Below are 14,976 nucleotides of genomic sequence, written 5' to 3' on the forward strand. Positions count from 1 at the left end.
ATAATGTCACTTCTGACATTTGTTGTTTCCCTCCCTCCGTCCCATCCTTCCTCATGAGTATATAAGGGTGGATTCGATCATCTGCAAGTTTTTCACTCCCTCCCACCCTTCCTGTTTTCCTTCCTCCCTTCCTTCCTCCTTTCTCCCTTGTTGATGAGTATATAAAGGTGCATTTGATCATGTGCAAGTTTAGAAGATGAGGAAGAGTATGTTGGAATATTAGAAGTAGTTCAAAAACACTGAAATTAGTGGTGGAAGTATAAAAAAAAATTAAACATACAACTTGGTAGCCATATTAAGAACCATTTTCCACCACAATTAATATTTTTAAATAGTTTCACTGTTATGAGAACCCTCTGATATAATGGAAATATAGGAAAGGAATTGGAAGAACAACAAAGGAAGTTTGGCTTTGATGTACCATTTGTCAGAAAAAGGGAACATATTTCTGTAAAATTTTCTCTGCTTTTTCTGTTTTTCATAAGGCCAATTTCTCAGGATTCAGATTAATAAAGAATAAAGATTTTTAAAATAGCAGCTGACTATTAATTTTGAGTAAACCTATTATGTCAAAAATTTGGGGAAAGAACATAAATCCAACACAGACTCAAAGCCCAAATGTCACAGAATCTAGGAGACAATATAGAAGATATATCCAAATAATTGAACTTGTGCTATGAATAAGATTGGTTTTTTTTCTGAGATAGAATTTTGCTCTGTCACCCAGGCTAGAGTCCAGTGGTGCGACCTTGGCTCCCTGCAACCTCTGCCTCCTGGGTTCAAGCGATTCTCCTGCCTCAGCCTCTCGAGTAGCTAGGATTACAGGCATCCCCACCACGCCTGGCTAATACTTGTATTTTTTTTAGTAGAGATGGGGTTTCACCATCTTGCCAAGGCTGGTCTCAAACTCCTGACCTCGTGATTTACCCGCCTCCACCTCCCAAAGTGTTAGGATTGCAGATGTGAACCACGTGCCTGGCCTACGAATAAGATTTTAAGAGAGGATCTCATAGTTTTGAGGGATAATTCCAGCCAGGGAAAATGAAATGGGTTTTATGTAAGATTGTGCCCAGAAGTTGTGGTAGGACATAGAGTGAATAACAACAACAACAAAAAACAGATATGAGATTATGAAAAAGTGGGTAAGATACACCCTGGGAAGGGGTCTGTGGACATGATGAAAAAAAGTCAGGTGTATGGAAGAAGAAATATCATGTTGTCTAGAACTCAGGTTACAAAGTTATGGGGAGATAGAACATAGGCTGGAATTTGCAAGAATACTAATGGACACTTTGAATTCAACCTAAGTGAATTTCAGTTAATTTTTTAGAGGTATTTTTGTGCTAGAGATTGGGATTATTCAAGAGATATTGTGTAAACTGCTTCTGATCATTAAAAAAAAAAAAGTATAAATAAAGTCAAGAAAAAGATAAGTTTAGTGTGCTAAAGCAGTTGTCCAGCAAAGTGATTATAAAGTATTGGCAGTGAAAATTAGAAGATGGAACTGTATGTTAACAGTGAATTTTTATAGAACTCAGGGCTAAACATGCCTCAGTATGCTGTCCTTAAAGTCTTGTCATAATTTTTAATTTTTTGTGTGTTCTGAGTTATAAACAACTAATGCATAAAGATAATTTTGGAATATAATGTATTTACAAATCAAAAGCAACTGCTCCATGTACTGCACCATAAGTAATGATACTTACAAACTTTCATCAACATATTTTACTTAGATTCTGGAAAACACTGTGATATACTATAACAACTCATCAAAACTCTTTAAATAAATTTGAGAGTTTATTTCTGTTTCTAGTTTCTATTCCATCAGTTACTTGTACACCTCAAACTGCCATACCTGAAAAGCATAAGAAAAAATAACCTATTCAAGTCCATTATTTTATATATACTTCAGCTATATATTAATATTTAGTGTACAAACCAGTAAATGTGAAAGAGTGTCACTCCACCTTTTGATACACCATCAAATATAAAACAGACTCCTACCAATTTTTCTTTTGTTAATTGTGTTTCCCGTTGCTTTAGGTAACATATAAACCAATTGTAACCATGAAGACAGAGTTCAATCTATGTTAAAATCCCTTTCCACTCTAGATTCTATGATTACACTCATGATTTCAGAATGAGATAACAAAAGTTTCTAAATTAAAATTATAAAGACTTCAGAGGTAACTCTGCGACAAAGGTACCTTATTTAATAGTGGCTACCTACAGGTGGCTCCGTAGCTCCATGTTCCTTGCTCTGCACAAAGCAAGTGCTAAATACATATTTTTAAATTAAAATATAATGGTCAATTAAGTTGATATTCCAATTTATTAAATGAATCTTCACAATTGTGAAAAATAAACACTGTTTTATTCCTTTTAAAAAATAAATACTATGTCTGCTGTGTCTGAGTATTGGGTTTCTCTTCATAAAATAAATGTGATTTAACAACTAGATATTAAAATCAAATAGGTAAATTCTATTCAATTCTCAATACTAATTGGGATATAGTTAATGATTATTGATCCATGATAAGCAGGGATTATTCTGGACTTTGGACTTATGTATAACAAACTAAAGTGTTATAAATATTCTCTAAAAGAATAGTAGGGACATTTGCTATGCTTCTTGTTATTTTAATTTCTCTCTTGAGAAGTATTACGATTCTACCTAAATAATTCAGTCACACGTGCCTATTCAAGTTATAGAGAAGCTAGATGACAATTATTATGACTTTGTTTTCTTCTTGGGTAACGATACAAAGTTTTCCTTATTATATAAAACAATATTAGTAAATTTCTGATAGTTTCAGTCAAGAATAATCAACCAAACATCAAATTGCATTATTGCAAAAAACAAAAACTTGCTATATATTCTAACATTTCTGACTTTTCTGTCCTATATTTCAAATGTCTAAAATGCTATAACAATTCTGCAGTATTGCCTTATTAAAATTATCTTACTTCATTTTCTTACTCTTCTAATCCATCCTGAACAATGAAAGAAAACTGATTATTTCAGCTCTCTGCTCCCCCCGTAACTGATTTGTACAAAGGCTTTTAACAGATTATTTACATTTCATGCTATATGTAAAAAAAAAAACCCATCCTAGAATTCTGGACCTTTCACAGTGAAGGTCTAACTTTATACTATTAGACTAGCCTCTTTTTTTCTTTATTGTGCTATATACATGCAATTCCACCCTCTTAGATTTGTCCAGATGCACATATTGACAAAAATCTTTCTGGCTCTTTTTGTCCCTAATGACAGCCCTCTCCAAAATCTTAGAAAAGACCAGAAATTTGGAATTAAAGAAATCTTAATGACAATGTAAATTAACCCAACAAGAATCTGAGGGTTGGCAACTTTAAACAACTTTTAAATTACAATAGTTACTGCGTGTCACAATTAAGACTAAATCTTGTAAGTTGCATGTTTGTGTGTATACATGTATATAATTTATTAAATTTTGCTGCACTACTTTATTTTTCTAAAACTACTTTCAATTCAGGATCAAACCCAGTTTTTAACCTCTAAAAATATGTCTTCCCAATGTTATGCAATTTTACAGCACTTGTAAATTAATATTTTCTATGATACCTAGTTTCCATAAAACTATAAAGAAACCTTGGAGATTTCTTCCCATCAGAAGCTACTTAGCCCTTCCCAATCCTGGCGCAGGGTGAATACGACAGGCCTTTTCTTTACGGGATGTGCTACCAATGCAGTGGAACCTGGAAGACTAGATTGAGGTCTACCCGGGGAGACCAGAAACATTGTGGTCAAAAAGACAATCTGCGAGGTGCTCAAGAAGTTAAGTCCTTATCAGAATTCATATGTTTGACTAAGTTTAGAGTTAAGGGTCCAGTCAACCACTATATATGCAAATAAATAGTGATGTCAAAAGCCAGAAAAGCAGGATAATGAGAGTAAATGCCCTTAATAACTTAGTAAAAGCTAAGATGTGGTTGAAATCCAGCCCACTTTTATAATGAACTAGCTACGTGGTAATGACATATCCTAGATAAGTCCCTATTAAAAAAACAGAAAGAGTTTTATTTTTTCTTTAAAAAGTAATAAAAGTATTTTATTTTGCTGAGGTGTCTATTTCATATACATATTACCCATTGGAAACACAGAAATAGTTGACAGGTGGTTTTGGTTTCATTGTGTTTATTTTCTCCAAACATCTCATATTATAATGAGTGTTCCATTTGTGGTTCATAACCCCGTTGTCAAGAATAAATTGGCAAAAAAATCACACACCCTAACTTGTCCATTCATAAATCCAAAATGCCATTTTTCCAACACAGAAGAAAAAAACATTATGAAAAGTAATTAAACAAAACTATGCATGGATATTTCATAATTTTTTATGACAGATTATGGAATTAATTAAAAAGGAAGCATTATTGTGCACAAAATTTTAAACCATAATGTATATTTAAAATGTGAGAGCAGGAATGGTGGTCAATTTAGAAATTAATTAATGTACACTCAATTTTTAGGGGAAGCATTTTTGTTTTCAGCTTAAAATAAATGCTGGCTATAGAGCCTTAACTGCCTTAAGATTATGAGCATCTCTTTTATCTGTGGCTATTCTTCTGTATTTGTGAATCTCCAAGGATAAAACTGTTTCTGTAAGGCCCTGTGACCTCAATGTGTCCTTTATACACTTCCTTGGAGAATCATAAGGCAATTTCACGTCCTTAGACAAAAAACATTTGCTTGCTGAACTTGAATTTCCTGATGTTAGTTATTAACTGTAGTGTGAAAAGTGTTGTTAAATGAGGGATGCCTGAGGATGCCATATGACCAACCTGAGAAGAAATAACAGGCAAAAAGGAACCAGCAAGCAAACTGAATGGGGTGGAATGAGCATGACCTATGGAATCAGAAAAGATAAATTTCAAAAGAAGAGGAAAGAATAGGCTTCTGATAAAGGAGGCTGCATTTGATTGGCCCACACACGCAAGGAAGAATTAGATCAAAATTTTGGCAATTTCACAGAGCAAATGTATTTCTGTTTTAAAAGGTACAAGCATGACATTTGTGATATTAGGTACTTGGGTGTTTTTCTTTCTTTCTTTTTTTTTTTTTTTTTTCATTTTTAGCCTGCTCTAATTTATGTGCCTGGTGTTGTCAGTGAGTCAAACAATATGCAAATCATTACAGTCCCTCCAAGTACATATATGACATGACTCAAAAAAAAAAAAAATTATGATCTGTAGACTGCTAGCATTTAAAACTGTTTTGTTGTAAAAATTTTAACACACCTCAGCAACAGGTGTAAATTGGGAATAATTATACTTAACGAAAGAATTGTCCTGAGTTTATAATAGTATGAATGTGATTGGTAAGGAAAAGGATGATAGATATATAGAAAATTATGGATGTCAGAAAGGTCATGCCACTAAAGAAAGAAAATTAGAGAGATAATGAGCTAAAGAAAAAGAAGTCTCTAAACACCAATGAAAGAGAGGCAATGAATCTGCTTCCTCCAAATTGAACACAAGAAGGGAGTTAGATATTCTCTATTATTGTGTGCTTCTTATTGCTAATGAGCAACTTTGCTTCTGCTAACACAGAAGCATATCTTCGTAAAGATAGTGTCTTCTTTCTCCTTTTTTTAATCTTGTCTTTATCCTTCTGCCTTAAACACTTACGTCTAGATTACAAGCAGGAAGCTCACCCTAGCTGATATTAAGAAATAGAAACATCTGGAAGTACTTTATTTCTCATGCACAGTATACTATTCCTAATTATGATAAACTATTTATCAACAGATTTCAAGGAGAGTTTTATTTAGATAATACACATATGATTAAATAATATCTAGCTGATTAATAATGAATCACATCCATCCACATATGACTTAGTAGTTTATGCTTATTATTGATAATTGATTTACATTTAGAATCCAAATATGGTTCCTTGTTCTTCCCCACTAAAATAATTTGCAATATCACACCTTCTGAACATAATTAAATATTTTTAATAATCACTAGTGATGTGAAAACTTACTGTAAAAAATAAATAGCTGTCACTTTCAGCTTTTAGATTTCTCATACAAAAATTCTTACCTTGCCTACATATTGTGTGTCAGTACCTGTGTACTCTTCCAATAAGAAGAACTGATTCCACATCCAGCCACGCTTGGTGCGACGTAGCATTTTGCCATCATCTTTTGTCAGACCCACTATCTTTTTGCTTGATAAATAACTGTTAGGTTTTTCTTGTAATAGGATGGTATCAACTGAATGGAACATATAGGTCCAGATGAGTAATGGTATACAATGGTAAGTCCTCATTATCTGCAACTTCAGCTGGTTGTCAAATTCAACGTATTGTTTGTTTTTCCTAGAGAGTAAGGAGAAAAAAAATGGCTGTATTAGCTTGAGTTTCACTTTCCCAGAACGTGTATACTGAAAAACTTATTCCAGACATTATTTAAATTTTCTTATGTACTATATGTACATTATATTTCTACATCAGTGAACGGTCATGAAAAACTCATTTATCACATAGATAAGTGGAAAGACATACATAGCTCAAGTAGACTAAGCAGGAATTTAGCAGCTAATTTAAGATTACTATAAAACAATCAGATACGTATTAATATTTTTGTAATTTAAAACACTAAATATTTTGAAAAATAAGCTCTACAGTATACAAATTATCACAGCAAATGTTCCATAGTCCTTAAGACTAATAAAAGTAGAATGTTTATTAGCATATACATACATATATGAAATTACATACTTTAAAGAGAACTTCCAATAATCCATCATTTTTAGTAAACGGTTTTTCTACTCTGCCCCCTATCTTCCTCTTTATAATCCTTCTCCTCCATCAGGTTGAAATGTTGCCTCAAGGCAAATTATATGGTACCTAATATACTTAGGATTGTGTCTTGCAATATTTAGCACCATGTCGATCTTTTCCAATCAATAACTATTTTTCCAACAATTAATCTAGTAGGACACTCAAATTTATTTGAGACTGAGGAGTACATGCTCTAAATAAAAACATTTTACATGGTAATTAAGAACAAATTTATTTTCCAAAATAATAAGAAAAAAATTAGCATACAAAGTTGGTATTGCAAAAGTAGATAACGCATGTTATCTATAGAATAATCTGATCCAGAATTTTGAAATAATATCTCCCTGTTAATATAATAAGTTGATTATTCTTGTATGAGGGTCATAGTTCATTTGATATTTCAGAATTAGTTTTATTTATCATCAAATTGGTTTTAATTTGTATGATATTTAATTTAGAAGATGTAAGATGATAATGGCTATGATCTATTAAGCAATACAAACTAATCTCAAACTAGTAGGCAAAAATGTCATTGGGTTATAAAATCAAATTAAGTGTGGAAAAGAAAATAATAAAAGGAGCAAAGAAGCACTTGGGCATTTCCTTATTATGAAAATTAGAATTAGGGACTTGAGTATTATATTCTTTTGCTCTTCTCTCTCTCTCTCTCTCTCTCTCTCTCTCTCTCTCTCATATTTTATCTCTCACCCTGACGAAACCTCCTCAACCTGAATAAATTGTGTGAGTGATAATATCTCCTGAACTCAGATTTGAAATCTTCAATTTCAGAAAGCAACTGATAGTCTTTTCTAATTGGAGTTTTAAAAATCCTGGGAATGGGCTCCCATTTACCTGATTTAAATCAGAAACCCAGTGTTGGACCAAGCATCTATGAATTCAGTAACGGGAATAACAAGGTATAAAGGGTCAAATATAAGGATCTAGCTTGGATTTTTGCCTTACTTTCTGTGATATTTTCGAATATCGACCTATATCACTTGGTCTTAATTGGTACCGATCCACAAGGTGGTGTTGTTAATTGTACTTTTTTTTTTTTTTTTTTTTTTTTTTGAGGCCGGAGTCTGCAGCTCTGTAAGCCCAGGCTGGAGTGCAGTGTGGCCGGATCTCAGCTCACTGCAAGCTCATGCCTCGGGTTCCCGCCATTCTCCTGCCTCAGCCTCCATTTCTGGGACTACAGGCATCCATGCACCTGTGACTAGTTTTTGTATTTTTAGTAGAGGCGGGGTTTCACGGGTTAGCCAGGATGGTCTCGATCTCCTGACCTTGTGATCCATGCGTCTGGCCTTAAAGAATGCTGGGATTACAGGCTTGAGCCACAGCTGGCAGTTGAGTGTACTTTAAACTTTTATCAATACAAAGTAATAGTCTTGTACATTACAATGACTTATTTTATTTTGAAGATAGCAAATCTGAGGCATGATGAATTTAAGTAGCATGACAAAAATCATACAGGTAATAAGTATTAGAACCAGGTTTCAGATACACAGTCTTAAACACCATTTTTAATATAAGACAATACCTGTAGAAGAGTTAGCACAGTGCTAGCACACAACTCAGCATATTAGCATTATCATCATGATCATCACAAGCATCATCATTATCATTGTCATCATCAAGCATGGTTGCCCCTACTATAGGCATAGAGATATGGGTCCAACTCAGCAGAAAGGAGAATGGTAAGTGAGAGGTGGTATTATAGATTCTTGCTATGGTCCAGAGCTACAGATTCTGTCCAACACATCTATGTACCTTAATTTCCATATCTATTATTTTAAAAATTGGTCACTCTTAGCTCTTAATACAAACATATGGTTACAAATATATGCTGCTCTTAATACATACATATGATTAAGCTCCAGAATTATAATAATCCAAAATTACACCATTTTTCAATGCCAAAATCTCAGGTTATGGTTATTATCATCAGCCTTTATGTGGCTATTTATAATCCTGTAAACTATGGAATAATTGGTAAATTTGACCACAGCCAATATAAAACCCTGAATTAGATATCAGAAATTTACAATGTTAAATAATGCTTAGAAAAATGTGTAATGGAAGAGTAACACCTAGTGGTCACTGACCCAGAATACACCCCCTGTTTTGTAGCTCTCTGTAGTGGAAAATGAACAGTCAGAGAATCTCAAGGATAACTGTCATCTTATTTTGATACAACAAATTCCTTCATTGACCACACTGTTTACCCTGGTTTCTTCCCACTGGTAGAATTTGTTTTGATCATTGACCTTGCTTATAAGCCTTGCCAGAGAAATCAAAGGGTATTCTTTATTTCCTGGGGTCAGTTCTAACTATGATGCCCATTTTGTGTAGAACGTAGGCCTTTGAGTGGAACAATCTAGTTTTATTAGATGGGGCAATAGACTTAGGCAGGTGCTAGGATCCCATAGGCATTTATAAACTACAGTAAGAAATTCTCATTCATTTTCGGTGCGATTGAAAGCAGTTGGAAAATTTTAACATGATATGTTTAGAAAAGATCAATCTGGCACAGACTAGAAAATAGGTTAGAGGGCAGGAAAGGGATTTGGTTAAGAGAGAGATCAGTTAGGGTCTATTACTCTAGTCCAGTATGAGATGATGAAGGCATATAGAGAAGTGGTTTGAAGTAGACACTGAAACGCTGCTCAGATTCCCTTTCATCCTTTAATGTGGCCACACACCCACACTACATACACTACAATTTTTCTATGTCTTTGCTTATAATGGTCTGCACCTGCAACTGTCTTTGAACAAGTTCCCTTGGCTACTGGAACCACTTTGCCCACATGGACAGGATGCCTAATGTGCCTCCAAGTTTACAAACATCTATAATATCCCATTGCCAGTATGTAACAGGTGCCGAAGTATGAAACCCAACATACTATTTACATTCTAGAGCTTTCCTACAGAATCGTAATGAAGCTGAGACTTTTGATGCCTTTGTTTGGCTTCTTTTCCATCCGTGTCCTATTACTCCAATTAATCCTGCAATTTCTTACCTGGAACAAAATTTTCAACCAATCAATTACACACAAACCCTTGTCTCAGGGTTTGTTTCTGGGAAATCAGACCTAATATGTGGATCTAATTCACATATGTAGATATTCAAAAACGTAGATATTATCATCTTATATATTGGTTATGGAGGGTGAAGAAAAAATAAATATAAGGTATAACTTCTAGATTATTTATGAACTAGGTGGATGACTGAGTGATTTCTTGAGTGTCATTTACATCAGGAGAAAAGCAGATCTATTGGAAAAATAAAGAATCCATTCTTTTCTTATTCTTGGTCAAAATAAAGAAGTAATTTTTATACTTCTATCACTAATACCATTTGGGCATAATTAAAAATAGGGAGCAAAGTGGTTCTAATGATTTTATACTATAACTTGAATACGTACACACACATATATATATTGCATATACATATGGATACATATACAGATAAATATATAAACGCATATGTACAAATGTATGTATGTATCATCAGGCATTGGATTCACATAAGCAGCGCGCAACCTAGATCCCTCGCATGCGCAGCTCACAATAGGGTTTGCACTTCAATGGGAATCGAATGCTGCTGCTGATCTCACAAGAGGCAGAGCTCAAATGGTAATGCTCTCCTGCCTGCTGCTCACCTCCTGCTGTGCAACCTGGTCCCTAACAGACCATGGACCAGTACTGGTTTGCAGACTGGGGGTTGAGGGACCCTGCTCAAGGTGATAATAATAGGAATGGAGCCATGGGAGGTGATTATTTCACAGAGGTAGAGCTCTTATGAATGAGATGGTGCCCTTGTAAGAGACATGAGAGGGTTCTCTTGCCTTTTGATCATGTGAAGACACAGCAGAACAATGGCCATCTATGAACCAGGAAACTGACCCTCACCAGACACTAAATCTGCCATGCCTTGCTTGATGTTAGACTTCCCAGGCTTCAGCACTGTGAGAAATAAATTTCTGCTGTTTATAAGCCACCTAGTAAACCATAATTTGTTATAGCAGCACAAACTAAGATTAATACCAGAAGTGGTTTGCTACTATAACAAATATCTAAAAATGTGGAAGTGGCTTTGGAACTGGGTAATAATAGGTAAAGGCTGAGGGAGTTTTAAGGTGCGTGCTAGAAAAAGTCTGCATTGCTGTGAATAGATCATTGAGGATGATTCTGGTGAGGTCACAGAAAGAAAAGAGAACAATCGAGAAATGCTTAATCTTCTTGAAGAATATCTAAATAATAGCCAGGAGTGGTGGCTCAAGCCTGTAACCCTAGCACATTAGAAGGCCAAGGCAGGTGGATCATCTGAGGTCAAGAGTTTGAGACCAGCCTGATCAACATGGAGAAACCCTGTCTCTACTAAAAATACAAAATTAGCCTGGCATAGTGGCGCATGCCTGTAATCCCAGCTACTCGGGAGGCTAAGGCAGGAGAATCACTTGAACCCAGGAGGAGGAAGTTGCAGTGAGCCGAGATCATGCCATTGCACTGCAGCCTGGGCAGCAAGGGTGAAATTCCGACTCAAAAAAAAAAAAAAAAAAAAAAGAATATCTAAATAACGTGGTAACATGGAATAGAATGTTGATAGAAATATGGACAGTAAATGCCATTCTAGTGAACTTCCAGATGGAAACGGGGAACATGTTATTGGAAACTTGAGAAAAGGGTATCCTTGTTATAAAGTAGAAAAGTACTTGGCTAAATTGTATTTATGTTCTAGTGTTTTACAGAATGTAAAATTTGGGAGCAGTGAAATAGAATACATAGCTAAAGAGATTTCTAAGAAAATTGTAGAAGGAGCATCTTAGTTTCCCTTGAATGCTTACAGTAAAATGTGAGACACAAAAATTACTTAAAATGGAATTGTTTAGCAAGAATGAAGGAAAGTTTAAAGATTTGAAAAATTTTCAGGTTCTTCATATTACAAAAATGAGAAAATGTTTGAGAGAGAATACTAAAGGTGTGGCTAAGTGTCTTTTGATAAAGGTGTTAGTAGGGATGTGAACCATAGATTTAGTATGACACCCCAGGAAGAAAGCTGCCAGTTTGAACTGAAGAAGAAGGATATGGGAAGGAATGAAAGAAGGTTGATGGATTTCTTGGATTGTATAGGCCAGCTCCATATTATTCAGCTGCAAAAAAAAAAAAAAAAAAAAAAAAAAAAAAAAAGGAACTATTATTCAAGACAAGAGAAGAATGACTCCAAAGATAATTCAGGTATGTGTTGTTGGTTTCAAAGGCGGGACCATTGCCTCACTTTCAACATGCCAGATGGCTTTTTCATAGAGTTTCAGGGTGGAGGTGGTCACCCAGAACCATGGGGATGGGACTGCTATGCCAGGAGGTTCAGAAAGTGAGACTACTGCCCCAGTGGACTTGGACTGCAGAGCACTAAGCCAAAGAGAATTATTCTCAAGGCTTAGGATCTCATGGAGTTTGCCTTGTTGGGTTTTAAACTTTCTTTGCACTTGTCATCCTTTCCTTCTTTCCTATTCCTCCCTTTTAGAATAAATATATTTATCTTATCATTGCTTATCACATTACTGTATTTTGAGAGTACATTGCTTGCTTGTAATCACTGGTTCATATGCAGAGAAAAATTTTATTCTGGATAAATAATACCTGTGTCTCATCCGTATCTTATTTACATGATATTAGATGAGATTTTGGACTTTAGACTATAGAGTTGATACTGGAATAAGTATAGACTTTGGGGGCTATTGGGATGAAATGAATGTGTTTTATATGTGAAAAGGACATGAATTAGGGGGGAACTAGGGTGGAATATTATAAACTAAATATTTGTGGCCCACGAAAATTCATATGCTAAAATCTTAACCCCCGAACTGATAGTATTAGGAGGTGGGGCCTTTTAGGAGATACTAGGGTTAGATTAGATCATGAGAGTGGAGCCTCTAATGATTAATTTATTCCCCTTAGAAGGACATGAAGATACCTGAGCTTTTCTTTTTTTCTCTCTCTCTCGGCTATGTGAAGATACAATGAGAAAATGGTTGTCTGTAAACCAGAAAGAGTGCTCTCATCAGACAGCAGACCTGCTGGTGCTTTGATCTTGGATTTTCCAGTTTCCAGAATTTTCAGAAATAAAAATTTGTGGTTTAAGCCACTTAGTCTGTGGTATCTTGATATAGCAGCACGGACTGACTAGAACAAAGTGATACTGCTCCCTGTGCGCCCACCTGAAGACCTCCCATGTGTTTTAAGCACTTGTTCAATTCATGGACTTCTTGCCTTTGCTCATGCTCTGACCTGGGTCTATCTTATCTTGCTCATCCATAGCCATCTCCTCATTCCTTCAGTTTTCATATTATATTCTGTTTTGGAGGAAGTCTCTGAATAACCTTTTGAAAAATAGCTTACCCCATTTTAGTCTCTATTGCTTTCTGTTATACCATCCATTCATTTCCTTCACATGATTTACCACAACTTTTATTATCTCTTTCATTTAATAGATTATATGCTTATTGACTTTTTCCACTAGTCTAAATGTAACACATATAGTGGTAAATAATTTGCTAATTATTGTGTCCTGCATAAAAGTTATTGACATGCAGACTGCACTTAATATGTATTTGCAAAATTAATTGGTTAATTTATTAATGCCTGATATAAATAATTACTAATTTGAGCCTGGGATCATGTATGACATTGACTTAACATTCCAGTGCGTAAACAAACTGATAGAGAAATAGAAAGAGTTGAACTGGGAGAAAAAAGGCCTTTAGAAAACATTCGGGTTTTTTTTTTCTCCCCTAACAAATGGGAAAAAATCTGCAGCGAGGTAGGGTAATTCTCATAAAAATTTGCATAGCATGAGATTCTGTATAAACTTCACAACATGATTGGTATAAATTACAAAATGTTTGCTTCAACTTTATAGTCCTTTGATGGTATATCTTCTTTATTTTTCTCATAATTCTTTCTAAATTTATTTCTTATTTAGGGAACGTCAGTGCAACTCTCTTGGGGCCAATTTAACACCTGTACATTCCTCTGCTTTTGGACAAAAGTGCACACCCAGAAGGATTTTCTGTTGTATTTTTATTTTAACGATAGCAAGCTTTTTATCCTGTAGGATTTATTAAAAATTCTTCATATTATTATTCAACAGGAAAAAGCTGATTACTCAGTTTTCTCTGCCTAATTATTTGTCAGCATTAAATGCTTTGCATTTTAATCACATTTTTGTTGATAAATACATACTATCAGATGTACTATAAAGTACAATGTTTTAAATGTGGTTCAACTTTGATTTTGTAATCAGGGAACTCACTCGAATCTTGTTAACTTTAAAAACTGAAAATAGTTTCCTTATTATTCCTTTACTCTCTTAATTATATTCCAATTATATTTGAGAAAAATGTCTATTAAATATTTGTATGTCAAAAAAGGTGCATTACTGTAATTAAATAGGATTTTCAGCATATAAAATACACATCTAAAATTAAATTATGTGCTTTCTCCTCTCTATAGCTATGCATATACAGTTGTAGAAGTTTTAACTCAGATAAGGTATTTTAATTATTCTAATCTTGTTCTTCAAAGTTTCTCAGATGAAATGTACAAATAACACAAGTGTTTGTGATTAATTTTAATATTATAATACTATTTTGATCAATAATGAACTTCAACATACATTAATCTATTGATCTTGAAAATGCAAAACAAAACAAAACTGTATGATACGGTCATATAATTTAAATATTTTTTCAAATGATATTTCTGATGTTTGGATAGATGAAACAAATTATTTCTCATCACCCAATAATTTTGTAGTTTTGGAAAATGTCATACATATGTTGTTTGATTCCTAGATTCCTGTGATTTTTCCAATATTCTGTTTTGTCTCTCATACGATTTGGGGAGACAAGTCTTGACAGCTTAGGTAAGCAAATAACACATATATAAAGAACACAGTCTATAAATATAAGTAACACAGAAATGAGGTATCATCTAAAATCAAATAACTTTGAGGGATATATGCTTAAATTTATTTTTTCTTATTAATTAACAGTGGTTGCATTTATTATATAACCATATATGTGCACATGTATAAATGCATACATATTTAATCATTAGTTTGTTAAGCTTAATATCTATATCTG

At 34.1% G+C, this 14,976-nt stretch overlaps 1 protein-coding gene across 2 annotated transcripts in view; it reads right to left on the reverse strand.

The window, feature by feature from the left end:
* CDH9 (cadherin 9) overlaps positions 1 to 14,976 on the reverse strand; it is a 169,619-nt gene that overhangs the window by 112,599 nt on the left and 42,044 nt on the right. For both annotated transcript variants that reach the window (XM_003899530.5, XM_017959463.3), the window contains one exon: positions 6,088 to 6,364. In XM_003899530.5, coding sequence (XP_003899579.3) covers positions 6,088 to 6,315 — 228 coding nt within the window. In that variant the 5' untranslated portion in view covers positions 6,316 to 6,364. The remainder of the gene's footprint in view (positions 1 to 6,087; positions 6,365 to 14,976) is intronic.

The sequence above is a fragment of the Papio anubis genome, chromosome 5, assembly GCF_008728515.1.
Source record: "Papio anubis isolate 15944 chromosome 5, Panubis1.0, whole genome shotgun sequence".
NCBI classification, from domain to species: domain Eukaryota; kingdom Metazoa; phylum Chordata; class Mammalia; order Primates; family Cercopithecidae; genus Papio; species Papio anubis.